The sequence below is a fragment of the Mizuhopecten yessoensis genome, unplaced genomic scaffold (assembly GCF_002113885.1).
Source record: "Mizuhopecten yessoensis strain PY_sf001 unplaced genomic scaffold, ASM211388v2 scaffold8131, whole genome shotgun sequence".
Classification (NCBI taxonomy): domain Eukaryota; kingdom Metazoa; phylum Mollusca; class Bivalvia; order Pectinida; family Pectinidae; genus Mizuhopecten; species Mizuhopecten yessoensis.
The window spans coordinates 1,210,857-1,238,328 of NW_018407394.1; the positions used below are offsets into that span (position 1 = coordinate 1,210,857).

The 27,472-nt window shown below is 36.3% G+C and overlaps 2 protein-coding genes and 1 non-coding gene across 3 annotated transcripts in view; 1 reads left to right on the forward strand and 2 right to left on the reverse strand.

The window, feature by feature from the left end:
• LOC110455098 (polycomb protein EED-like) overlaps positions 1 to 15,156 on the forward strand; it is a 29,895-nt gene extending 14,739 nt beyond the window's left edge. The window contains exons 12-13 of the mRNA XM_021505039.1: positions 12,532 to 12,605; positions 14,914 to 15,156. Of these exons, the coding sequence (XP_021360714.1) occupies positions 12,532 to 12,605; positions 14,914 to 15,043 (204 nt within the window). The 3' untranslated portion in view covers positions 15,044 to 15,156. The remainder of the gene's footprint in view (positions 1 to 12,531; positions 12,606 to 14,913) is intronic.
• Positions 7,133 to 11,263, reverse strand: LOC110455097 (toll-like receptor 4). Its single transcript, XM_021505038.1, has one exon. It carries the CDS (start codon positions 10,976 to 10,978, stop codon positions 7,874 to 7,876), a length of 3,105 nt encoding a protein of 1,034 aa, XP_021360713.1. The 5' UTR covers positions 10,979 to 11,263; the 3' UTR covers positions 7,133 to 7,873.
• A 4,964-nt stretch (positions 15,157 to 20,120) lies between the features above and the next one.
• On the reverse strand, positions 20,121 to 20,193 carry Trnar-acg. The gene has a single exon. It is a non-coding gene; the product is annotated as a tRNA-Arg (tRNA).
• Between the last annotated feature and the right edge of the window lie 7,279 nt (positions 20,194 to 27,472).

Here is a 27,472-nt window from a genome sequence, read left to right on the forward strand (position 1 = left end):
TGGTTAAGGCGTCTAACATTCTGCTACCACTAGGCCTCCACCACTGGGTCGCTGGTTCGAAACCTACGTGGGGCAGTCGCTAGGTACTGGCCATAGGTTGGTGGTTTTTCTCCAGGAACTCAAGCTTTTCTCCACAATCAAAACATGGCATGTCCTTAAATGACCATAGCTGTTCATAGGACGTAAAACATAAAAAAAACCCAGACCAAACTATCAAATACGGTGAACAATTCGGGTCAGTTTTTAGCAGAGAATTACAGTTAAAGTACACAGAAAAGTATTTTGTAGTTTTGGAGGATTTTCAAAACGTAACGTTGATAAAGGTACATCTGAACTTTCGTCACAGCAAATTGGGTCTGATCTTGCTCTGTTAAGACGTTAAAAAACCTATCTGATAGGATTGTCTATGATGTAATGAAGCAGTTGTTTAATGGCTTCCCATAGTCAAATTATATATCACATCTATTCACTTACCAAGATTATAGAACACAAACCTAGAAAATGGCTGATACACCTTGATGTGAGTGAACAGCGAATATCTTGGGAGTACATTTTTATCACATTATGTACTGTCATGCAGTGAATATATACATGTCATATGACCTGTCAGCCCTGTGATTGGTTGTAAGTTTGAAATGTTTCAATTGTGACGTCACGCCTAGGACAAGTAAATGACGTCACAGAATTATGTACTGGAGTCAAACTGTCAGCTTTTTACATTTCAAGGTTGCAAGAAAATTGTTGTTTTACAGGAATAAATGCCACAAATCTTGATTATGTGATAAAAAGAATCTTGCACTCATTTTCATTTCATATGAAATTTATGAAACTAGTCACTAATTTTTCATTCTAGCTCTCCAGAGGCTTGTTAAAATGAAAAATTCTTAAGACTCGTTTCATAAATCTCATATGAAATGGAAACTCATGTAAGAGCCTATATATTTAGGACTTTACACCAATGTGAAAAAAACTATTGTTTTTGTTCCACTGCTTTTTCTTTGAACTATTATTCTTCTGCCATAATTTTATTGCCACTGATTGGTAGCAGACATTTTCAAAGTCTTTGAGATATATTATTGGTCATAATTGAAAGATGTTATTGAAATATTTTCAAGTACGTCAAAAATCTAATATGGCCACCATGATGTCATATGTTAATCTTCAAATGGCCATAACTCAAAAACCATTCATTCTATAGCATTCATGATGATGTAATTAAAAAAAATTAAGATATCCTTGGAGCTGACCTTTTTGATGACATGTTATTAGAAAAAATGTCCAATTAAAATCCTTCCTGTCGGGTCAAAGGTCAACAATTTTTTCACTTTTTCATTTTTCAAGTTTTTTTGAAAAATATTTTTGCAGTCAATGGGAAATTGCATCCCGATGAATTTGATATTTCAGTTTTTCTGTTACGTTTACCATTAGCATCCTACACCATTTTGAATATTTCTTTTCATATCCAAATCTGAACCCCAGTCTTAATTCATAATTTTGAAATAAATATAGTCATAGCTGAAGAAATATATGATTTCTGCAAAGTATGGACAACCTTCGCATACAACACCACCCATTGGCTGCCTATATTAATCCATTGTTTCTCTGACGTCATTTCGCACTCTGGGAATCCCCCCCTACACTATTAACACAGCACATTTTGTTACTCAAAGTCACAGCTATGCTCCTACATTTTTTTATTAAATATGAATTAACTGTTAGAAGCGAAAGACCATGCACAATGTATTTCTCTATTCTTTTTTTTTTTTCTCAGATCAAAAACAAATAAATTTGATATGATAAGGTTGTTTTATTGTTCGATTTTGTACTAGAAACAGCTCATGACATAAGTTGTTGAATGCTAGCAAAAGCATAAGCTCTTATCATGTCAGAATGAAGTTTATTAGGTTGCTTCATGTTCTATATATAAGAAAAATTTCTAGTAAAAAAAAAACCTGAGTAAAACTTTAATGAGATTTTACTACATGTAGTAACTGATGACATGGTAACATTTTCCTTAACTGGACAGATTGCACCTGAATTAGGTATAAATATACCTCGACCAAGGGGAAAAAAATCTGTTCATTTTCCAAACATAAAGCTAGTTGCAAATGATAATCTCATCGTTTTCTCTTAAGTGTTATTATCCCCCGCTTTCACCGAAACAGGGGATATTAATTTGGGTTTGTCCGTCTGTCTGTCTGTCTGTCACGCTTCATTTCCGTGCAATAACCTCAACAAATGTTAACCGATTTTCTTCAAACTTGGTCACAGGGTTAAATGTCTTTTTAAGGGCTCGGCCAAGTTTGATGACCACTTTAAGCGGATCCCATTTGACGGAGTTATGGTTCCTTGAATAACGAAAAACGTCATTACCTGCTGCGTTTTGTTTCCATGCCATAACATAAACAAATGTTAACCGATTTTCTTCAACCTTGGTCACCGGGTTAAATGCCTTAAGGGCTCAGCCAAGTTCAATGACCACTTTAAGCGGACCCCCATTTGATGGAGTTATGGCCCCTAGAATAATGAAAAACATCATTATCTGCTGCGTTTCGTTTCTGTGCCATAACTACAACAAATGTTAACAGATTTTCTTCAAATTTGGTCACAGGGTTAAAAAGCCTGATGGGCTTGGCCAAGTGCAATGACCACTTTCAGCAGACCCAATTTTGCAGAGTTATGGCCCCTTGAATAACGAAAAATGTCATTATCTGCTGCGTTTTGTTTCCGTGCCATAACTTCAACAAATATCAACTGATTCTCTTCAAACTTGGTCACAAGGTTTAATGCCTTAAGGGCTCGGCCAATTTCGATGACCATTTTCAGCGGACCCCATTTTGCGGAGTTATGGCCCCTTGAATAAAGGAAAACGTCATTATTTGCAGTTTCCGCTTTATAACTCTTGCAAATATTAACCAAATTCCTTCAAACTTGATAACAATGTTTGTGTTCCTATGTCTTTCCAACCATCTCGGGCACTCTTTGGTTTTCGTGTGATAAATGCTGTAGATATTGTTTAGATGTTTCAACCAAGTTCCGTATTATATTATGCAATATGTCCTGCAAGAGGGGATATAAATTCCATGAATTTGCTTGTTACTTTTTGGGTTGATTTAAAAGTTATTTTCAGGCTCATTTAAAATCGAAAATGGCCACCCTGTTCTCTGATTGGCCAAGACTTTCTTGACTTCTTCTGAACTGTCATCCAGACACGTACAAGTGTGACAAACCTGCTTTCATAGTTCTGACCAAAAGTTTTGAATAAATGAAAACCAGAGATAAACATCATGGTTATACTGACCGAACACAGTATGATCATAATCATGTCATGCCCCTTAATCAGTGTTCTGATTGGATATCTTGCTGGGGTCTATATTTCTATAGACCCTGCTCTGCTGGTGTCTACAAAAGCATGTGCGAGGGGAGATCACTGAAACTAGAATCCCTCTTCATAATAACAAAGATGGCGTCCGACACACACAAGCGTTCGAGGTGTGCCAATCATTCACAGGATAAAATAGCCTACTTAATTGACAGCAAATTTAACGAAACAGGCAATGAGGGGTGCCACTAGGGTGCTAATTACAAAGATGGTTGTGTATTGTCCAAAATGTTGCCAAAAAGATGTCCGGTAGGGGCTATTTTGGTAGCAGTCAAATAAGGTGACCCAAATCGGATCACCAAACCATCATCACCAGGACCCTAATCGGATCAAGGCTTGAATTTTGCAGTATCCTACATTTCAAATGAATATTTTTTTGTCTGCATATTAACATTTTATAATGACCTTAAGAATTTAGATGACAAAAAGTATTTCTATAGTGTAAATTTATTCCTATAGTCCAAAACAGAATGCAGAGTCGTCGCACCATTTTTTTAAAACGTTATCAAAACACTAACATTTGAGTTTGAATTACGTTTTCTGGCACTATTCGAACTTAAAACTAATCATATGTAGACAAAAAAATGGTAAATGGCTATCTATTCTAAGGCTACATCATTGTTATAAGTGTTTTGTTGTCACAAATTTATAATCTATAAAAACCAGACGGGGTCTATGAGCCCGTAGACCCCTCCTAACCCAGAGATAACTAATATTGTAGTTTTCTTAATCAAATGAAATGACAACTTTGACCTCTAATTGGTTGACACATTTCTAACTTCTTCTAAACTTACACTCGATGACCTCTAAAAATCTGACCCTGTCCAATGTAATGTTATTGTTTGTAAGAAATCAACAATGACCGCCATTGCTTCATACTGCAAGGCAAATTTTTACATATTCTTTTTAGTTAAGATAAATTTAATCAGGTCAATGATAAAGGCCCTGTAGGGCTCTTGTTACAAATAGCTTTCTCAATATTGAGAATATTTCCAACATACAATATGTACTATATATCCCATACACGTAGTAAACGGGATTCTATTTTAGGTTCGAATACTTAATCAATGTTGGAATGACAGATAAACATTGTTCAAATGGCATGGCCCTCAACATTTCTTTAGATATACCCCAGGGTAATATAATGATATAGATATCAGTAAACCTGTGAAATAATGAGGGGTGTGGCATCATATCTACAATTATGGTAACATACTCAGTGATACCAGTCCTTTATTTAGAAGTGAAGGCACGCTAGCAGTGGATAAGACCTTAATTAGCCTTGCTCCACGCCTACCGGTACATAAACCACTTGTATCCAGCTCCATTGTTAGTTAATTCTCACCCATCTTGTTTGATTTTTATTTAACTGTCATGGTGATTAACAAGATCTTATAATTTACTAGCGAAGATGATTATTTATTTTAGAATGTATTGGGGTGATTTTTGTAAAAGAAGAAAAAAGTGTAATCTATTGCTCAAGTTTCTCCTAATATGTTAATCTGAATCTTTAACAACGAATGTCTAATATATTAAATAGTTTTGATTAACTCATTCACCCCTGAAATTTAATAATGAACTATTCCAACCTTTGAACTGGAAGAGTTCAAATGTGTCTTCAGGAGGTGAATGAGTTGATGTGATTTTGTCATGACACTGCTGCAACTCAAATGACTTTCAAATATTTTTTTTCTGTTGCTAGCATATAGCCTTCATGTCTTTTTTTGTCAATTTTTGTTCATACTTATCTAGAAAGAAAAAAGTTTTAACTCATTCACCCATGAAATTTCATAATGAACTATTCCAACCTATGAATTGGAAGAGTTCAAATGTGTCTTCAGGGGTGAATGAGTTCATACCTGAAAGCAGGTCTTTACATTAAATATCTACAGTGTTAACTGCTATTTGACCATTGCTACCATTTGAAACTAAAATAAATCCTGTTTGTTTTTTTTTAAATATTTTCTATTTTTTTACTTGCTTTTGCAAAATGGAAAGAAAATTATTGATAGAACATATCACACAGGATTAATACCAGACAAGTTACAATTGAAATATTAGCATAAAATTGGAACAATTAATGGAAACGTTCAAGTAAATGTTCAGTAGGATGATAGAAATATTGATATAAATACAAGATTTGGCCAAAAACTTTTTTGGTGTTTCCAACATTCAGGCTCTCAAAAACTAAGGGTACAAAAATCTTCTTTTTATTTTTTAATATTTTGACAAGGTTATATACAGAAGCCATCTGATTTTGTTATATTAGTGAAAACCGTAGGTAAAGCATCAAGAATGGATAGCAGAAGCAAAAGCTGGTGGGTTTTTTGTTCATAAGAAAATAATAATTTGAGGTTCTTATATACTGCTTTATCACAACCTAGTTTGTAGGTCGTCTCAAAGCGGTTCACAAATTATTATCCATGGTTATAGGGCCTTTGCAACAAGCCAATACCTTTCTCAACTCCCTGGGGAGCATACAGCCAGTGCTGCCATTTCGGAGCTCAAAGCTACACTTTGTAGCATTCGACAATTCTAGCACTGCCCAACAACATACTCATTTACAGCTTAGTAGACTAAGTTCGCAATTCAAATAAACATATATTATCAACACAAAAACGAGGATCCACTGTTACATGAAACATTTATATATATACAAATTATTCCTATACATATTAATACAAATTGAAACACATTTTACAGTCATAAATATTGGTTGAACGTTGATTTATGTGAGGCTACATCTATTATGATAATATCTTCTGCATAAAATGAAATGGTCATTGTGAAATATATTTACATTATGACGTCAAATCTGTAATCAGTGGCATAAATACAGTCACTTATAATATCCTTGTATATATTAAATATTGCTATATTTGATACCTCCAAATCACACTAAATGATGCAAAATTCAGTATCTCAATTTCAAAAATAAATGGTGGTAAATTCAGTATATCTAATTCATGGTAAATATTGCTATACATGTATTTTATACCTATGGTTCACAGTTAATGGTGCTAAATTCAATACTTCAAGTTCACAGTAGATGGTGTTAATTCAGTATATCAAGTTAGCAGAAAATGGTGCTAAATTTATATTAAGTTTCAGAAGATGGTGCTAAATTCAATATCTTCATTTATGCTTAATGCATAATTCAGTCTTTCAGTTCACAGTAAATGGTGTTGTATTCAGTGCTTTTCAATTCACTGTTATTTTTGCTAAATTCAGTATGTCTAGTTCATGGTATTCAGTATTTTGAGTTCACAGCAAATTATCGTTTCTTGGTAAACACAGTATCTTGCTGTCATTCTAATGATTTAGCCCTATTTAAGAAGGGTGTAAACTTTGTATTTTGAAGCATATTTTTGTAAAATTATAATCCCTGCCAGAAATTGTTAAAGGCCAATATCCGGCATTGATAATGAATATTGATGACATGATTAAACTGTTTTTATATTATAGCAAAATTACAACACTGCCACTATAAAGAAAAGATATTAGAATACAGATCAATACGAGTAAGGTCCATAGTGTATCTGGTACACCAGCTTACTCATTTGATATGTTAGCAAATGTACATTGATCACATACGTTTTTTATACAGGAAATTTTCGCCCAGTCAAAATTTCGCCCTGCGCCCATGAAATCATGTTTCACTCGGTGTTGATCTTGCCCTTCACATATTTATAATTATGTTTATTTGGCTAATGCTTAGTTCTATTTGCTGTTATGATAAATTCGCCCTCATTATGGAGGGAGAAAAATGGGAAAATAAAACTGCAGCCAAAAAAATTCCTGGTATACTGTAAATATATATATGCAGATCACAAAGTGGCATCTTCATTGGTCACACTAGTGACCACAAACACCCATTGGTGACCAGTACTTGGGTTGTAATTTATATCAATTTCACTTTTTCTTCATTAAAGACAATAATAAGTTTGAGAGCAATACAGAGATACATCTACCTTTTTCGTTTTGATTTATTCCCACCTTACGGGTTTTGTTCACTGGTGGCCCCGTTAATAGATGCCTGATACACTTATCTTTTGTGGCTTTTGATAAAACGTGTAGAAATGTCAAATGTGGTTTGTATTATAATGAGCACGACTAAAGCCATTTGTACAAAATAGCAATGTTTCCGCTGGACAGGAAGTCAAACTGGCTGCATGCTTCTTAGTTTTGTGGGAAATCACAAAAGTGACCACAGTTATACCGGCATCTTGGGTGTAAGGTTTATCACTGTTAGTTAGGTTTATTTCTGCTGTATGGTTTATATATTTCCACTGTTGGGTCTATCACATAAAAGCACTAGTGCATAGCACAAACAACATTCCCTATATAATTGGTACTGTTTGAAATGTGCGAATATGCCGTCTACACACTAAATCGCAGAAGTTTAATCCCAAAACACTAAAGCACTGTAAAGTACATGCATTACAGTTATGAAGTGAAATAATTGAAATTGTGTGAAATAAATCCATTTTCTTATATCCATTCTGACCTACTGCCAAACTGACCTCTTGATGACCTTGCACTGATAGTATGATACTTCACATCATCATAGCGTGCCGGCAAAAATATGTTGTCTCGGTTACGATACAAGTCTGTTTCACTCTGATGATGGGATCGACCTTGACCATGACCATAACTTTCTGCCATAGGTCGAAGGTTTCCTAGAGACCTGTATCGTCGTCTAGAGGAAGCAAGGTCCTGAGAGCTTGGGTTCAGATGTCTGTTACCATGGTGATTAACAACTTGGACTTGGGGATTAAGAGGGTATTTTCCACGTCGTATTGAGTTAACGTAGCCGTACATGTCAGGGACACTGTGGGAATGTCTAGGGCGTGGCCTGGGGATGGGTCGGGGTACCCTGATGACATCACCGTGACCTTGAATGTCTTGATGGCGACTCCTTGAAAGCATGTTTGCTGTGGAATGTCGAACCCCATGCCTATCGTAAAAATATGGCACCATACTACTTACCATGAGGTCATTCCTTCCTTCATGATAGCGGTTCATTTTCTGAGCATATCTCTGGGCAGCATCTCGTTTCATGTTCTTTAACATTATTTCCTTAAGAAAATCTCTCTGTGACTGTCCTCTAATCTTCTCAAGTTGTCTTTTTTTCCCTTTGGTCAGTTTTGACTTTTCACTTGTTTTCTGTTTGGGCTTCTCCTTTTGTTTAGATTTTTTCTTCTTTTTTGTTTTCGTCTCGTCTTTCTCCTTTGCTAGTCCAACTAGTGGTATTCCTACGTAACCGTTAAACATCCTGTCCTTTTTCTGTCTTTTCCTCATCAAGTTTTCTACCTCGAAATCTAAACTATCTCTAGATATTTGCTTAGATAGATGACCACCATTCATATACACATTTGGCTTGTTACGTATAATTGGTCTTTTCCCCTCTAAGACTGGGGGACGGCTGCTGACCGATTCATATTCGATGGTGTAATCACGTTGACTGTTTCTCAATTTTTTTCGCCATTGGTAATAACCCTTGAACACAAGTATTCCAATGACGATAACTAACATCAGCACAGCCCCGACTGACGAAAAAATGATGATGTACAAGAGGGTTTGCTGGCATTCAAACTTTCCCACACTGTAATTGACAACCCACATACCTTTTCTGTCAGATGGTCCTTCACACATATAGCTTGTATTTAAGCGATGTATCACTAAAACCTTGGTTTTCCTTAACCAATCCCTGAAATCCAGTAATGCACAATCGCAGCGGAAAATGTTGTTGGACAAGTCGATTTCCACCAGATGGGCTAAACGATTAAATAAATCGGGTTGAAACGTCAACACCTTATTGTCATTCACTTTTAAACTGCGAAGGAGTTTATTTTTCTTTAACATGTTTGAGGGGAACATTGTATAATTATTGTGACTGATATCAAGCTTCTCAAGTTTAGACAAAGCCGACAAAGCGGTTCGTAAAGATTTGGAATCCATAAGATCGTTGTTGTTCATAATGAGTTCAGTTATATTCCTTAAATACACAAACCCATCTGCATCAAAACCTGTCAGCATGTTATGACTTAAGTCCAGATACTTTACTCCATATAATCCATAAAATGTGTTCCTGTCCATTTCCGATATGAGATTTGCCTGAAGGTGAACCTCTTCTGCTTCTTCCCATCCCAAATTTGAGATTTGTTGCAGTTTGTTAAACGAAATATCTATGATGATAGGGGTATTTCGTCGGAAAGATTGATGGTTTGCCTCGGAAATAACGTTTCCGCTAAAATTTGCCCTCTGTATATTTGAAGAATCTGGAAAAAGAAAAGCTTTGAGTTCCGAAAGTTGGTTGCGACTGATGTCAAATTCTAACAAGCTGTTGAGACCCATCAGCTGGTTGAGTTCACTTATACTGTTTCCGGCGAGGAACAGAATCTGTAAATTTGTAAGTGAGTCTGGAATTCCAAAAACTGAAATCTGATTGTTGCTGAGATCTAGATGTTCTAGAGAAGCCATGCTTGTTACTACAATCATATCATCACCAATTGTATTGTTTGACAAAATTAAAGTGTGTAAGTTGACAAGGTTTCCACCAAATGTTGAGTCCACACTTGCAATCTTGTTGTATGAAAGGTCAAGGTGAGTTAAGGTCAGTATTTGGGTCAAAGATGTTCCAATTTCTGTGATCTTGTTGTGGTGAGCTTTGAGGACCTTGAGATTGGCGTGGTAGTCAGATAATGTATGAGGAATGTTGGTTAGTTTGTTGTGAGACAGGAAAAGCTCCGCAAGTGGAGCCATCTGAAGTGCTGCAAGGATATTCCCAATGTCTGTTAAGTTCATCTTTGATAAATTCAGCGAAACCAAGCTTGAAAAATCAGAGGAGTTGAAAGTTGAAGTCAAATTTTCTGAAGTTAAATGAGAATTTCCAGTCAGTAGAAGTGTCCTGAGTTTTCTCAAATCATCAAATGCTCCTTCTTCAATACTATGAATACCACAAAAAGAAAAATTCAGGGTAATTTGTATGGCATCATTCCAGTTCTGTGTCATTTCAAAAGTCTTTGCTGGAATTGTATGGAAATTGTTTCCAGTAAAATCTAAAAGCTCCATATTTATCATTACTTGGAATCTTAGTCCTAGAACAGGTGTTGTTAGGTGATTGAAACTCAAATTCAAAACTTTCAGATTGTGAAGAAATCTGAAAGGCACATCAGGAATAACAGAAAAACTGTTATGACTGAGATCCAGGAATTGTAAGTTAGTTGTGTGCATGAAGACATCATCAAAAAGACGATGTAGTCGGTTGCCGCGGAAACTCAATCTTTTTACACGTCCAAGATGGCGTAAAACTTCTCCCGCTATTTCTGTGAGGCTGTTCTGTGACAGGTCTATGAGTTCTAACTCCACTAAGGGGGAGAGAGAGTAGTTGAACACGGGTCCCACGTTACTTTTGGTGATGCTGAGATCTTTTGTGTGTGGAGGGAGATTGTTTACCTTCAACATCTGTAGTTTTGTACAGGTAACCACGGTGAAATTATTAGCACAGACACAGCCGGAATGACATGTATATCCATAAGTGACATGAGTCATCAGAACTATGAACAATGCCGTCCATGTTCCCTTACCTGCCATGTTTCCAGTGTTATCCGTCACAAGTATTAATCCACTAGAACCTATATTGGCCGACTCATTGTCATAATACCATTGTAACAACACAGCCTCTTCTGCGACTTTTTACAAAGTCTTTTCAAAGTGTCTCAAGAACTTGCTGATTTTTGCATTTGATTTTATCGGAAATGTCACATTTTTAAAGTGACAAAATGTTTGTTACTGTCAGAATGCCCACACAGCAAAGCCACACAATTGTCTGAAAATAGGCATTGGTTTGGTAGGGAGGGGCGTAGCCGGAGCAAATATGTCCACGACTCGACTTCCTCCGATTATCTTTATTCAATAATTAATTCCAAATTGAAGCCCATATCATTATAATGTGTAATTGTGTGTATGGAAGTAGAGAGACTGGTTTTAGAGAGTGTGTTTGGGGTGTAAGGGGGCATACTAAGGGGTAATGACATGTATATTAAAGCTATAACAACAGCGGTCCTTGTTAGAAACAATTTGTCAAGTTTCAACACTTCTACCCTTGTATAGCCTTCTAGAGTGTTAAGTGACCACACAGCATAAATTTGCATACTGATATGGTGATTAGCCAATTAAGATTGACCAGCGGTTAGTAAGATAAGGCTGACAGTGTCGGCTACACCTCTACAATTTGTGTCTCCCTGCCACAGAATTAATGACCAGCTCATTAAAGTCAGCAGGATCACGTTCCACCAGTCCCAGTCCCCAAAGCCCTATTAGCTAAAAAGTTGTCCAATAAAATTACCAGATAGTATGGTGAAGTGTGGAACCTGATATAATTCTAGGTAATTCAATGAACATATCCATTGTATTAATCAATTGTAAGCTGAATTATTTCTGTATTGTAATTACATTTCAAGAGAGATGGCTTAATACAAGATTTAAAATATATTGAAAGCAACAGTGACTTTTTTACGAACTTTAATGTTACTTGACATTCTTAGATAAATCTAGCCTCTTTTTTTTTTTTTACATTTTATGTATTAGCTATGTTCTGCACTGCACAAAGTCAAATATGTAAGTTAAAACAATTCTATTCTAAAACAGGAATGTAATTCTACAATAATTTTAGATAATTTATGAAAACCTCATACTCATACAATGGGCTTAATTTGTGATTTTAGACCCAGAAATGTATAGACATGTATAGTCCATATCAGTAAGGTTGAGGTCATGACAAGTGTTAAAATGTCAAACTAGTAAAATGCTTGTCCAAATTATAATAAGATTTTTTCATGAAATCTTCAAGATGTAATTATCATGTTTGGACACTTGCAGTGTTGTGGAACACTCTTGGGTCCATTCAAACTCATGATAAGGGCCGGTATTTGCTACATATGATAACTTTTCCTTACTCATCTCCAATGACTTCATGAAGTTACCAGACTTTACATGTAGTATAAAAACCTTTGGAAGACATCTTCACATTTAATGAGATAGAGCCCTACTGAGGAAGGAGCTACTAACTATTTGATTCAAGCTACTTTGTCACATCAGCATTGATTAAAATGTTTTAAACAATGCCTTATAACTTCTGTGTGCAGGTGATTGCCCTTGGTAACCAGGTGGGAAGGATATATGTGTGGGATATTGACACCGAGGATCCTACAGCAGCCAGGTAAACCTCTCTATCTTTATACTTAGTAATCTTCTCATCATTACACTTTTAACACTCCTCCTCTTTACAGGTAGTACCCTTCTAATCTTTAAACTTTGTAACCCTCTTCATCTTTACAGGTAGTACCCTTCTAATCTTTAAACTTTGTAACCCTCTTCATCTTTAGAGGTTGTAAATCTTCTCACCTTTACAGGCAGTAACCCTCCTCATCATTAAAAAAAGTAACCCTCCTTCTCTTTACTGGCAGTAACTCTTCACATCTGTTCACATAGTAACCCTCCTCACCTTCACACATAGTAACCCTCCTCATCTTAACACATAGTAACCCTCCTCACCTTCACACATAGTAACCCTCTTCATCTTTACAATTAGTAACCCTCCTCATTTGTACACATAGTAACCCTCCTCACCTTCACACATAGTAACCCTCCTCACCTTAACACATAGTAACCCTCATCATCTTAAAACATAGTAACCCTCATCATCTTAAAACATAGTAACCCTCCTCACCTTAACACATAGTAACCCTCCTCATCTATTCACATAGTAACCCTCCTCGCCTTCACACCCAGTAACCCTTATCCACCTTACAGTTAGTACCCCTCCTCATCTGTTCACATATTAACCTTCCTCATCTATTCACATAGTAACCCTCCTCGCCTTCACACACAGTAACCCTCCTCATCTTACACATAGTAACCCTCCTCATCTTAACACATAGTAACCCTCCTCATCTTTACCATAAGTAACCCTTCTCATCTTAACACAAAGTAACCCTCATCATCTTAACACATAGTAACCCTCATCATCTTAACACATAGTAACCCTCCTCATCTTAACACATAGTTACCCTTCTAACCTTTACACATAGTAACCCTCTAAACCTTCACACATAGTAACCCTCCTTACCTTCACACATAGTAACCCTCTTCATCTTTACACATAGTAACCCTCCTCATCTTAACACATAGTAACCCTCCTAACCTTTACACATAGTAACCCTCCTAACCTTTATACATAGTAACCCTCCTAACCTTCACGCATAGTAACCCTCCTAACCTTAACACATCGTAACCCTCCTAACCTTCATACATAGTAACCCTCCTAACCTTCACACATAGTAACCCTCCTCTCCTTTACACATAGTAACCCTCCTCACCTTTACACATCGTAACCCTCCTCACCTTCACACATAGTAACCCTCCTAACCTTCACACATAGTAACCCTCCTAACCTTCACACATAGTAACCCTCCTAACCTTCACACATAGTAACCCTCCTAACCTTTACACATAGCAACCCTCCTAACCTTCACACATAGTAACCCTCCTCTCCTTCACTCATAGTTACCCTCCTAACCTTCACACATAGTAACCCTCCTAACCTTCACACATAGTAACCCGTCTAACCTTTACACATAGTAACCCTCCTCTCCTTCACACATAGTAACCCTCCTCTCCTTCACTCATAGTTACCTTCCTAACCTTCACACATAGTAACCTTCCTAACCTTCACACATAGTAACCCTCCTCTCCTTCACTCATAGTTACCCTCCTAACCTTCATACATAGTAACCCTTCTAACCTTCATACATAGTAACCCTCCTAACCTTCATACATAGTAACCCTCCTCTCCTTCACTCATAGTTACCCTCCTAACCTTAACACATAGTAACCCTCCTAACCTTAACACATAGTAACCCTCCTAACCTTCACACATAGTAACCCTCCTAACCTTCATACATAGTAACCCTCCTAACCTTCACACATAGTTACCCTCCTAACCTTCATACATAGTAACCCTCCTAACCTTCACACATAGTTACCCTCCTAACCTTTATAGTTTGTAACCGTCCTCATCTTTACACTTAACTAGCATTCTCATCAAAATTATTTAACACATTATAATTACCAGTCAGAAATATGTTGTAAGTTTTCTTTATGAATTTGTGCTGCCATGTCAACACAAGCCACCCATTATATCTAAAATGTATTGGCAGCATTCAGTAAGATTAAACTGTATTTCCTTGTGAAGGATAAAGAAACAATGAACTTGGCTCCTCCTGCCCTTTTGATGGACTTTAACGACCTCAAAATTGTGTATTGTATAGTAATTATATTTCGCTGAGGATTTATTATCTTAACCTGAAAAATACATGCAAAATAAACAAAACCATGTGAACGTTTTTGCCCTTCTGATAGAAATTTTATCCATTTACAGTTTCCATGAATTTTCTCCAAAACCACCAAAAAACGTTAAGACAATTGTTTTCGGTGCAGTAACATTTTTGCGTGATTTTAATTGTCAGATGTACAGTGTTGAGTCACAACAAGTGTATCACAGCCATACGTCAGACAGCATTCACACTAGATGGCAGCACACTCCTGGCTGTTACTGACGACGGGTCAATATGGCGCTGGGACCGAGTGAAGTACTAGAGGGAAGGAAAACAACTGGAATATACTTAGATCTGTGCAATTGGATAAACAAAGTTGAATGTAATGAACAAATGAAACTTTTATGTAAGAGGAAATAAAAAAAAATCAGGATCAGGAAATTACTGGGTTTTTTCTATCTGACTATAACAAGAGATCCTAGAAGGATCTTGGCACCGACCATCAAAGGATCTTTATCAGGTCTCTACAAAAGATGATCTTTTACCTTCTTGCTCTTCGTTTTCCTTACAAATGTTATTATCCAGTCCAATGTTGGAAATCCTAAACGGGCATCTTGTACATTAACTTAAACCAGTCATATCATATGTTATTTCTGGCAAATATTAATGTATAAGAATTCCATAACTATATGTAAAATGCTAAAAGTTTGTAGTTCTTACATAATTAGAAGTGTTACATCAATGAGTGATGTACCTGGGTATTCTCCTTATAGCCAGGGATGTTTTTACAAAGGGACCAAGAGGGAACATGCATATAAAATTTGAGAAAGATCCTTCTGGTATGCTCTGAGTACCTGGTAATAGGAATAGCATAACTTAAATGTAAAAATCCAAGATGGCCGCCTGTCGGCCTTTTTTAGCTCACCTGGTCCATAGGATCAAGGTGAGCTTATGCCATACCGTGGCGTCCGGCGTCCGTACGTCCATATGTCAACATTTTCTTCAAACGACTTCTTCTTCTTAACCACTGATTGGTATTTAACCAAATCGACCGAAAGCATCCCTATGTGGTATGGATTCAAAATTATACAAATGGTAGGGTTAACCCCCCCAGGGGCTGAGGTGCGGGGCCAAAAGGGGACAATTTGGCTATATTGCTATAAACAACTTCTGTAGGACTGTACAATGGATATCAATCATATTTGGTCAGAAGCATTCATGGGAGGCGGAGATTAAAAATTGTACAAGAAGTGGGGCTGACTCCCCAGGGGGCTGAGAGGCGGGGCCAAAAGGGATCAATTTGGTTATATATTGCTTTAAGCTACTTCTCCTCTGGAACTAAGAGATGGAAATCAACCATATTTTACTGGAAGCATCCCTAGGTAGTGGCAATTCAAAATTGTACAAATGGTGGGGCTGACCCCCCAGGGGACAGAGGGGCGGGGCCAAAAGGGATCAATTTGGCTATACTTCTCCTCTGGAACCAAGAGATGGAAATCAACCATATTTACTGGAGGCATCCCTAGGTAGTGGCGATTCAAAATTGTACAAATGATGGGGCTGACCCCCAAGGGGGCTGATGGGGCGGGGCCAAAAGGTTATTTGGCTATATTGCTTCGAGCGACTTCTTTACAACTAAAAGATGGACATCAACCATATTTTACTGGAAGCATCCCTAGGTAATGCGGATTCAAATTGAACAAATGGTGGGGCTGACTCCCCAGGGGGCTGAGGGGTGGGGCCAAAGGGGGGAAATTTGGCTAAATTGCTAGAATGACTTCTTCTGTAGAACTATGCACTGGATATCATCATATTTGGTTGGAAGCATTTATGGGAGGCAGGGATTCAAATTGTACAAGTAGTGGGGCTGACCCCTTGGCTGAAGGGTGGGGCCAAAAATAGTTTATTGCTTGGAAACGGTTGAGATCCCCACCCCAAAACTGTACATACAAATGCTGGGCATAAAGAGACGAAGGTCGGTGTCGGACAGCTTTTTCAGAAACGCCGCACAATGCAGTCGTTATAAGAATTGATTCCAGAGTCTGCCCCACCCTTGGAGACTTAACCCCTGGGTCATAACTTTGAAACGGTTAAGATCCCTATCCCAAAACTATATATACAACTGTTGGGCATAAAGAGACAAATGCAGTCATGATATTATAATTGATCCTCGGGTCTGGCCACAACCCTAGGGACATAGTTTCTGAATCGCACCTTGGAAACAGTTGAGATCCCCATCCCATAACCATACATAAAATTGCTGGGCATGAAAAATCTGATACAGATAGGATACAAGGATTGTCCTTGGGGTCTTGCCCATTCCTTTGGATCTTATTTGGAGAATATTTTGCCATGATTACTTTGATTTCCAGGTGAGCGATAGGCCCTCTGGGCCTCTTGTTTCTATAAGTTTCAAAAGTAAACAACCAAATGAATTTAAAAAGTTCCCTCCATTACTTTCGAAGAAAAAGCAATAACAAACATTTACTGTCAAAATCCAATATGTCAGTCGATCGGCCATTCTGTTTTTCCAATCAATTTCAAAAGCAAACATGCAAGAGGTACCTACCTATTAAATTTAGGAAAGATCCCTCTAGTACTTTTTAGGGTAAAAATCTAAGACGGCCGGCTATCGGCCATTTTGTTTATCTAATCGGTCTCAAAAATAACCATGCACAACTAGGGACCAAGGAGAACTTGCATATGAAATTTGAGAATCCCTCCAGTACCAATACGATATGAAAAAACAAGAATCGTTTAAGAATTGACACAGTGATTTGAATAGCCCACCATCTGATTATGGTTGACTAACATTATAAGCAGCATATTTCAGGCAAAAGCTGAAACTACTAGACCAAACCTACACTTTAGTCGGCTGTGAAACTGAAATATTGGGATTTAAATGATTGAAGTTATGTGTGAAAACTAACAGCTACTGCCTAGTTACTTAAGTTCCTATAAGAATTCGGTAAACCTTGTGCCTTTAATCACGGAATTAGATTATCTAAGTCCGTGCTTTAATTGAATAACTCGAGACATGAAAACCAACCATCACTGGTTGGGGAACACATATGTCTAATGTACTAGCGTGCATGATGTCGTTTGAGAATCGTGCAGAGATGATCGATGTATAAGATCCGTGCTACTTTGAACAGAAAATTTATTTCAGTCTAGCACAATACGAGAATGTATGTTCACAAAGATTGGAACCGGATTGCGGGAAATTATGTTGCGGACATGAGGACAAATGGATAGTATAAATATTGAACAAAATTCACTAAACGTGTTTTATAGTTTTTCAATGTATATGTTCCGTTATATTTAGTGTTGAACACGGTGAAAATGTATTACTCTCAGTCAACACATTCTCTAGATGTTGACACACCATCCCTTAAATGTCGAGAATATTCTTTTCGGCAATCTGTTTCAAGATCCACAACATGGGCCTGAAAGATGATGTTTAAATCCATCTTCTAATAATGCCATTACCAATGGTCCATACATACAGGCTCCTGTTCTAAGAACGAGTCCCCGGATGTTACGGGAGTCTTATTTGAACCACAATCCTTCTGATAAATGTTGTATGGTGGAACCAAGTTTGATCGAGTCTTTTGTGCAGAACTCCGAAATCAGTCGTTTATAAATGCGTTGATATAAATTATTTCAAAATGTAAATAAAAGATGTAGTATAAACTATATAATAACGACATGTAATGAGGACGGTATAGAGTACCCCTGAAGTGTAAGGCCGCTGGTCTGCTATTTTATCAGATGTTAATGCGGACTCGCGCTTGTCAAAAGTATCTCGCCGTGGTAAACTTCTTACATTGTTAGAGTAGATTTAGATATAGAGGTGTGTTGGAGTCATTTTTCATATTATATGGGATCGTCGACCCTCGTTGCCTCTAGCAATTGTCGAACATTACGAGTGTCCGGCGAGGGGGTGTTAATAAAATCATAAACAATCAAACCTATACTAGTATGTAAATCTGGTATAAAACAAGCGGCACACTGTTCTGTGTGATAAAACACTTAAGTTTTCATGATCCTTAAAAGGTTTATTTAGATAAATTCATAAAGAATAACTAGTAATGAAGATGAAGGATGAAATTAAATGCCTGTACATATATTGTACCATCCTCGATACTCGCTCACTTACGCTATTTGCACCCCTTGAATATCGTAACAGCAAAATTGAAGCTATTTGATAGGCCTACGGTGCAATACCTTACCAATCGCTAGGCTGATACTGTCCTTTGAAAAATTACAGAGGAGCGACACCCGACTTCAAAGTCGGCCACCTACCGTTACGCTGCCGCAAGATTCTTTTGATGCAAATAAAATGATCAAACTAGTTTTCTTGTCTCATCCACAAGGTGCTGCACACTGAGTCGTCAATTTTGTCCTGACATATTCCAGGTGTGCAGAGAATGTAAATGAGCGTAACTGTACGTAACCATGATCATTTGTAAAACGAAATAAGAAAAATAGAAATAAAAAAGAAGTATTTAATATTTCCCATCAAAAGTACTAGCAAATTTCGGTATAAATATAACCCTGTAATTGATGGTAGAATCTATACCATCAATGCCGTAAGTGTGTATCACACGAAATCGATAACACGCTTTATGTAAATGCATGATATATCGATTGCACTTTTATTTACTTAAACATATACATGAACAGTACAAATGTGTACACCCACATAAAACAGCTACACAAAAGTCACATCGTTTTGTGAAATACGTTTTGCATCATCAGAGACGTACATACTACGGCTTTATATGTAGACGGTATTAACTCAACTGTACGCCTCTCTGCAGATGGTACAATTATTTCCTCTTCAAAGGTCAAGGAAAAAGCCTACACAGCTCTAGTGAGGCCTAAGCTTGAATATGCTAGTGTGGTCTGGGATCCATACCTGAAGAAGGATATAGACCAAATTGAGAAGGTCCAGCGACGAGCTGCCCTCTTTGTCACTAATAGCCACAGAAATACCTCCAGTGTGGGAGCCATGATCAATGGCCTACAGTGGCAGAGCTTGGCAACTCATCGCCGTGACGCCCGCCTCACTACTCTATATAAAACAGCCGACAACCTTATCTCTGTTCGTTCCTTCACGACACTGTCATCACCTTTCATTCCAAACTATTTCCTGTAAATTCCAAGAACAATCCCTCAGTGGAACTCTCACCCTCCTAACTTGGCATAAAGTGCTACACTATCTTCCTTTAAATCTGCCATTAGTTCCTAAGTCTCTGTTCAAATGTCGATATAATAAGTAGCTTAGTGAAAGACCATAATAAATGGGTAATGTAATATTGTGTTATTATCCATAAAGTATTAAGGGACATTAAAATAAAATAAAAAATACATTTAAAATAAAACAAAAATAGATTCGAGCTTGCCAGGATTCGAACCTGGAATCTTCTGATCCGTAGTCAGACGCGTTATCCATTGCGCCACAAGCCCTCATATTCGAAACACGAGCCCTGATTTGGTTAAATAAATGGGCATTGCGTGCGCAGTCTGGTAATTGAAACCGAAAGTAGGCGCGAAAGTAGAATGCAGTTTTTTGTGTCGTCAATACAGAGAGATCCAATTGGTATCACACGAATATTAGTAATAGAAACGACTTGTAACCCATTACATGTTTCTAACTTAAGTCTCTGTAACCGCAGAAAGCAAAATAAAGTAAATCGTCCGCGTTATACTTTATAAGCTTCTCCGCTAAAAATCATGGACATCAACTTGAATGAAGTAGACTACTGCCATTACTGGGTAAAAACTGTAAACGATCATCACGCCGAGGAGTGACTATGTACATCTGCGTGCAATGCTGAGCCTTGTGCAATTAAAACTATATACAGAGGGAAAGTAATCTATGCCACCTCTCGTCCAGGTCCTCAATCATGGCGACGCTGGGAGACAGGAGCCTAGTAGGTTCCTTTGTGTGATGTTTTCTCACACCGAGATGGTCATGACTGATTTTGTACAATGTCACAAGTTTCGTACCTTTTCGTCTGTCTTCCAGTGATTGCCAGTTTGGTGATTGAGTGTTAACATCCCAAATTGTATATCCATACTCCGATTATGGTCCTTAAAACTAAGGTTTTGTCTGCCTGTTTTAGTGTGGTTGGGCTGATTTGTACATTTCTGACCACAATATTAAGAAGCCTAAAGTTGAGTTTGCTTTTCTGCATACAAGTATGTTATTGATAAGACTGTCCGAATTCAGATTTAATGGGATGGGAATTAAGGCTTCTCTAATGTTAATTTAAATTCAGTATTTTTTAACCGATGAAACCTTTTAATATCTATACTTCCTAGACAGGTCTGTAACTAATTAACCACAATGTGTGTATCCATTCTAAATAGTAAAACAACTCTCTTTTTTTTTTGAGACTTGTGATCTATACGTATACAGGCCTGTCAGTCCTATTTCATAACTGAATACCCTTATTTTATATAAATCAGGATGCAATTTTTGTTACCACCCACTGCACATGTACATAATTTTCACTAGTTTTTGAGAAATAAAGTCCTCTTCAAATGCTTCCAAATGCGGCCGGAAGTGAAGTGGACAGTATTAAGAAGCACCTCAAGAAGCGACTAGACACTTACACCGGTGTTACCTGCAATGAACCAATGCCTATACAGTTTGATTTTGGGACATTAACCCGTATTTGGCCATATTGCTTTAATTGTGATCGACTTCTTCCCTGAAATTTTGAAATTGACTCTGGGGTCTGGCCCCACCCTTCAAGACTTATTCTCTTGGTTGTTACTATGAAACAATAGAGATCCCAACTCCATACACACACATACTATTTCTGGGCTGATCAAGAGACGGAGTGTGTGATACACTCGATCATGATATCAGTATTGACTCTTGGGTAGACTGGCCCTACCCTTAGCTTAACTTTATAACTGTTAAAGATATCTTGATGAAACTTGAGGTATGCATGCATCACCCACAGAAGGTGTGCAGTGCACTAGAATTAGGTCACTGTGACCTTCACCTCAAGTTCGAAGGTCAAATAAGTGCAACATTTTCAGTAAATTCTTGTCCGGCCTGTAAATTTTAAACTTTTAAAGATATCTTGATCAGACTTGAAGTATACCTGCATCACCCACCGAAGGTGTGCAGTGCATTGAAATTAGGTCTCGTGCTTCACTATATCCAGAGTTATGGCCCTTTGTTTAATTTTAATACCTTCAGGGGTCAGTCCCTCCATTTGTACAATTTTTAATCCCCACCAACTTAGGATGCGTCAAGCAAATATGGTTGATATCCTTCTCTTAGTTTCATAGAAGTCTCTTAAAGCAATATGGCCAAATTAACCCTTTTTACAATTTTAAATTCCCACCACCTAGAGATGCTTACAGCCAAATTTTGTAAAATTCCAAACAGTGGTTCAGAAGAAGTAGTTTGAAGAAATTGTTGACAGACAGAGGGGCGACGGACACAGCAGTATGACATCAGCTCACCTTGATCCTTTGGACCAGGTTAGCTAAAAATAAGGAAATCCCCTGTCACTGATGACATCACCAGTATACAACATCGCAAAGACATCTGTCAGATAATAACAACTTTATTTTTCCTTGGCTATTTTATCAACATTGCTACAAAATGTCCAACGCTTGTGAAAATAATAGATAAATTCTACAGAGATATTAATATTTAGTGAACACATCTTGATCATACTCAATTATCCTGTCATCAATAACTTAGGTCAAGCTTGAATCCTGATTAAATATTTTCTAAAAACCGATTAGACCAACTCAACAAAAGAACATGTATATATCTATACCATTTCACAGAATACTATAAAACGCAAACAATTCAACATAAAATTAAAAAAAAGGAATCAAAAAGGTATTGGTAATCACAGTAAGGCCTTTTGGAAAAATAACGATATTTTGTCATTTGTCATGAAATTGAAAATTTTATATCTGACATAACACAGGGACCTGTCTTTATACAGAGAATAAAAATGACCTTTAATAGGCTGAAAATCTAAGATCCATACCCAATAGGAGTCTGCACTGAATGTACATGACAGCAAAATAGATTTTCTATGTATTACAACTTAATGAAGATCCATATTTCTGGGGTTGATAATTGTTTCAAAGGTCTACTAACTCACACTTATCAAACACGTACAGACCTCTGACCATTTATAATTTTACCCTATATTGTAAAGGATTATAGTGCATAACTGAATTTTTGGCTTGTTATCATATGGTTTTTAATTACTTTCTTGTGAATGGAACGAAGCTGTTATACAGAAATGAAGCAGGATCTTTTCCCCCTTAACTAAAGAACAGGCTTGGTTTGTGTGAAAATATTTGGCAAAAAATTTAAAGTGGTTATAATTGACATCATTGAAATTATTTCTCAAAATTACAGGTCGTTTTATGTTTTCAAACTAAACACAAAACAGTCTTGAACAGTTGAACGAAATGTGTAAAGATCAGGTCTGGAGCGAATTTTTAGAACATAGTTGGTTTCTCCTTAATTGAACATACATGCATGGATAATGAAATCAATTGTGATCAGAGACCTGTACCGTAGTGAAATTGGCAGCTCCCTGTGCCTCTGCTAGTGTGTACTTATCTGGTATACAGTGTCAAATAATGGGGGTAAATCAGATAAAGCGAATAAAATAAATTAAAGGCCATAAAATTACTTTCCATTTAAGAGGAACATTCATATATTTTATCAGATTGCATTTCTTCATTTGAAAGCAAAAACAGAATTCTCTAACAAGTGAAATTATCAAGGTATATCAAAGCAAATCTGAGCAAAACAAGAGGAAAACTCAAAGCAAACACAATCTAAATAAACATTTAAAGAAATATTTCAAAACAAATCACAGTCAATAAGAATTAAAGATAAATAGTACATACTAGAAATCAGTTATTGTATAAACTAAGTAATATACATGCAGTAATATTGTTTATCGAAAAATGTTTGCCGCAGTTTAATTAACAGCAAATACACAACATATTATAAATAGATTCCTCATTGAAATTTCATAAAATATTATAATAATTACATTGAAAGGGCAAAATTAACACTTGGCAAGCGAACCTTTCCCGATATATACTATACACATAGTAAAAATATTATGTAGATTTCAGTAATTATCTCACATTTCAGTAATTATCTCACATTTCAGTAATTATCTCGTAGGTATATTTACCTATCTCTGTAAGGTCATGTCATACGTTTTATGTACAAATATTAAGAGCAAGACACTATTTGTACTGTAAATGTTCAGATAAATTTTCCAAATCTTCACAACACAGGTCTAAAAAATTTGAACCCCTTTGCAAATTTGAAATAATTTTTACAAACCTTCCTTTGATGAAACTGTTTTCCTTTCAATACTTAATGTTACTACTGCTTTTGATATATTTTATTTCCTAGAGTGTGACAGAATACCAATAATTTCACAGGTGCAAAGCATGAATGAAAATACTTCTGCCTTACGAGATTACTCCTCATCACTATTATCACTGAGAAATTTGTATACATGTACAATTATATTTTATATTTTACTGCACTCCGAGCAGTGAAAACATGCAAATTTATTTGGAATGTATGATATATCCCAGAGAGGTAAGTGGTGTTCGTAACAGACCATTGTAAAACAGTTGTGGCTACATTGATCCACTCGTGTTCATGACCTGATGACTGTCGCCGCAGGGTTACAAATGCGGCTGACGATGATCATATTTTGATTACTATGATTGGTCGATTGGTTCACGAGATCCCATCGCCAAAAAAAATATTGAGTCAAGGTAAACCTCACTCAGTCTTGTTCTATTCATTATCAATCGTTGTTTTCTTTACCAATGTGAGGTTGTATCTTATATCCAAAGTGTGCAACAAAACCTTTTCATGTTGCTTATGATAAATTTTATTCTGTAAACCATCATACATTTGTATACTGTTGATTTAATACATTTATCACAAACATTATACTGACAGTTTAATACACCAATTATATTGCTAATATAAAACATAAATTTAATAGAAATTGTATACTGTTTATTTAATACATCAATAATAAATTATATACTGTCAATTTAATATACCAATCATAAATTTATACTGTTTATTTTATACATCAATTTTGAGTTGTATACTGTTTACTTAATACATCAATAATACATTTTATACTGGCAATTTAATATACCAATTATAAATCTATACTGTTTATTTAATACATCAATTATAAATTTTACATTGTTAATTTAATACATCAATTAATTTTTTGATACTGTTAATTTAATACATCCCATTACAAATTGTATACTGTTGATTTCATGCACAGTTGAATTAATACACAATATTATGTAAAGTGATATTTTCATATACTGGTACTGTATGATTCTTATTTTCAAAGTATATAAAATATTAACAGTTTATATAGAGATGTAGTGAAATATATGACAGACCATTTCACATGTATCCAGTGAAATTACACACGTATCCAGTGAAATTACACATGTATCCAGTGAAATTACACAAACACCCAGTGAAATGCACAAGAACATTGTACCCAGTGAAATGCACAAGAACATTATACCCAGTGAAATACACAAGCACCCAGTGACATTGATCACTGCAGAATTATTACATAATTATATGTTTACGGTACACTTAGTGGTTTTCTGGGTATTACTCTAATGATTTTTTTTTAATTGTTTTATTGTTCCCTACATTATAATATAGATTGATTAACATTTTATTGCACGGTTATACAATTGTATATACATTAAAGCTGATTGCACAATTATAAGTAGTAGATTTCAGTAGAAACCTATAGTTATCAAATAGGTAAAAAACATGTATGTTATTCTGTCAATATTTTCGACAAAGTCAATATTATGGCTTTTTCAACAATTTTGACATTTATTTTGCAAAATATCAACTATAAGGTAAAAATTTGGCCAAAAATGTATTTACCTCTTTGATCAATAAAACCACATGATTATACTTGAGATGGATTTTTTTGTTCCAGGTATTTTCAGGAAATTTATGACAGATGTCAAACAGAAAAAGTTGCAATTTGTCAACGACACTTGAAAGTAATACTTAGGTTCATTTCACCAATGTCATAACATGAAATGAAATCTCAACTTACATTTGTAATCTGTTTCAAATTGTTTACAGTATACACTGTACATGTATATTCATAAAATATTGCTAAATTTCAAATTCAATACTTTACAGTTCAACATGCAAGGTTATATTCACAAAAATGTTAGATTATATCCATAAGTCTGGTCAGCATGCTAGGACCCAAAATCAACCTGCTAGGATCCAAATGACAACACGCTAGGTAATATCAGCAGGTCAAAATAATTGGTTTTGTCCACAGGTTTACATGCTGGGATCCATGTGTCAACATGCTGGGATCCACATGTTGGGATCTACAGATCAGCATGCTAGAATCTATAGGTCAACATGCCAGTTATATCGTTGGTCAATAAGCAAGGATGGCGAGGTGGACATACTAAGTTATATCTACACATCAACATGCCAGAATCTATAGGTCAATATGCCAGTTATATCCATGGTCAACAAGCAAGGATGGCGAGGTGGACATGCTAAGTTATATCCACACATCAACATGCCAGGATCTATAGGTCAATATGCCAGTTATATTGTTGGTCAACAAGCAAGGATGGCGAGGTGGACATGCTAAGTTATATCGACACATCAACATGCCAGGATCTATAGGTCAATATGCCAGTTATATCCAAGGATGGCGGGGGGGACATGCTAAGGTATATCTACACATCAACATGCTAGGATCTATAGGTCAACATGTCAGTTATATCCAAGGATGGCGAGGCGGACATGCTAAGTTATATCTACACATCAACATGCTAGGATCTATAGGTCAACATGCCAGTTATATTGTTGGTCAACAAGCAAGGATGGCGAGGTGGACAGGCTAAGTTATATCTACACATCAACATGCTAGGATCTATAGGTCAACATGCCAGTTATATCCAAGGATGGCGAGGTGGACATGCTAAGTTATATCTACACATCAACATGCTAGGATCTATAGGTCAACATGCTAGTTAATATTTACAGAATGTCATTAAGGCACTAGGGTAAGCATGACTTGAAACACTTATGTACAGTTGATTTGTTATGTCACAAAGTACTTATCACAATTAAGCTTTTGGATTAAAATTGACTACAGAACAACATGGTATATACAATGATATTGTAACATAATTAAATGATGAATAAACAATTTATAACTGTGTACCTATTCCTCATATTAACTGTGCAGTACCTAAACATAATATAATCCAAACTCATTAACATACTATATCTAGCATGTTAACATAAACCTACAGTAAGCACTTTGCTGTACACAGCACTATAACAGGATATACTGCTACGCAGCACTATAACAGGATATACTGCTACACAGCACTATCACAGGATATACTGCTACACAGCACTATAACAGGATATACTGCTACACAGCACTATAACAGGATATACTGCTACGCAGCGAATTTGTCATCAACACAACCTTACATAACTTAACTAATTCCTTGGCTAAGCGAACAAATGTAGAAGTATTTCAAAGTCATAATGTTTCATAAATTAATCGGATATTGCCTACATAAGTAAGGTAAAGTTTATTAATTATATCACTTTTATCACAAATTACATTCTTTGTCAATGCAAAAACAAATTGAACTACAT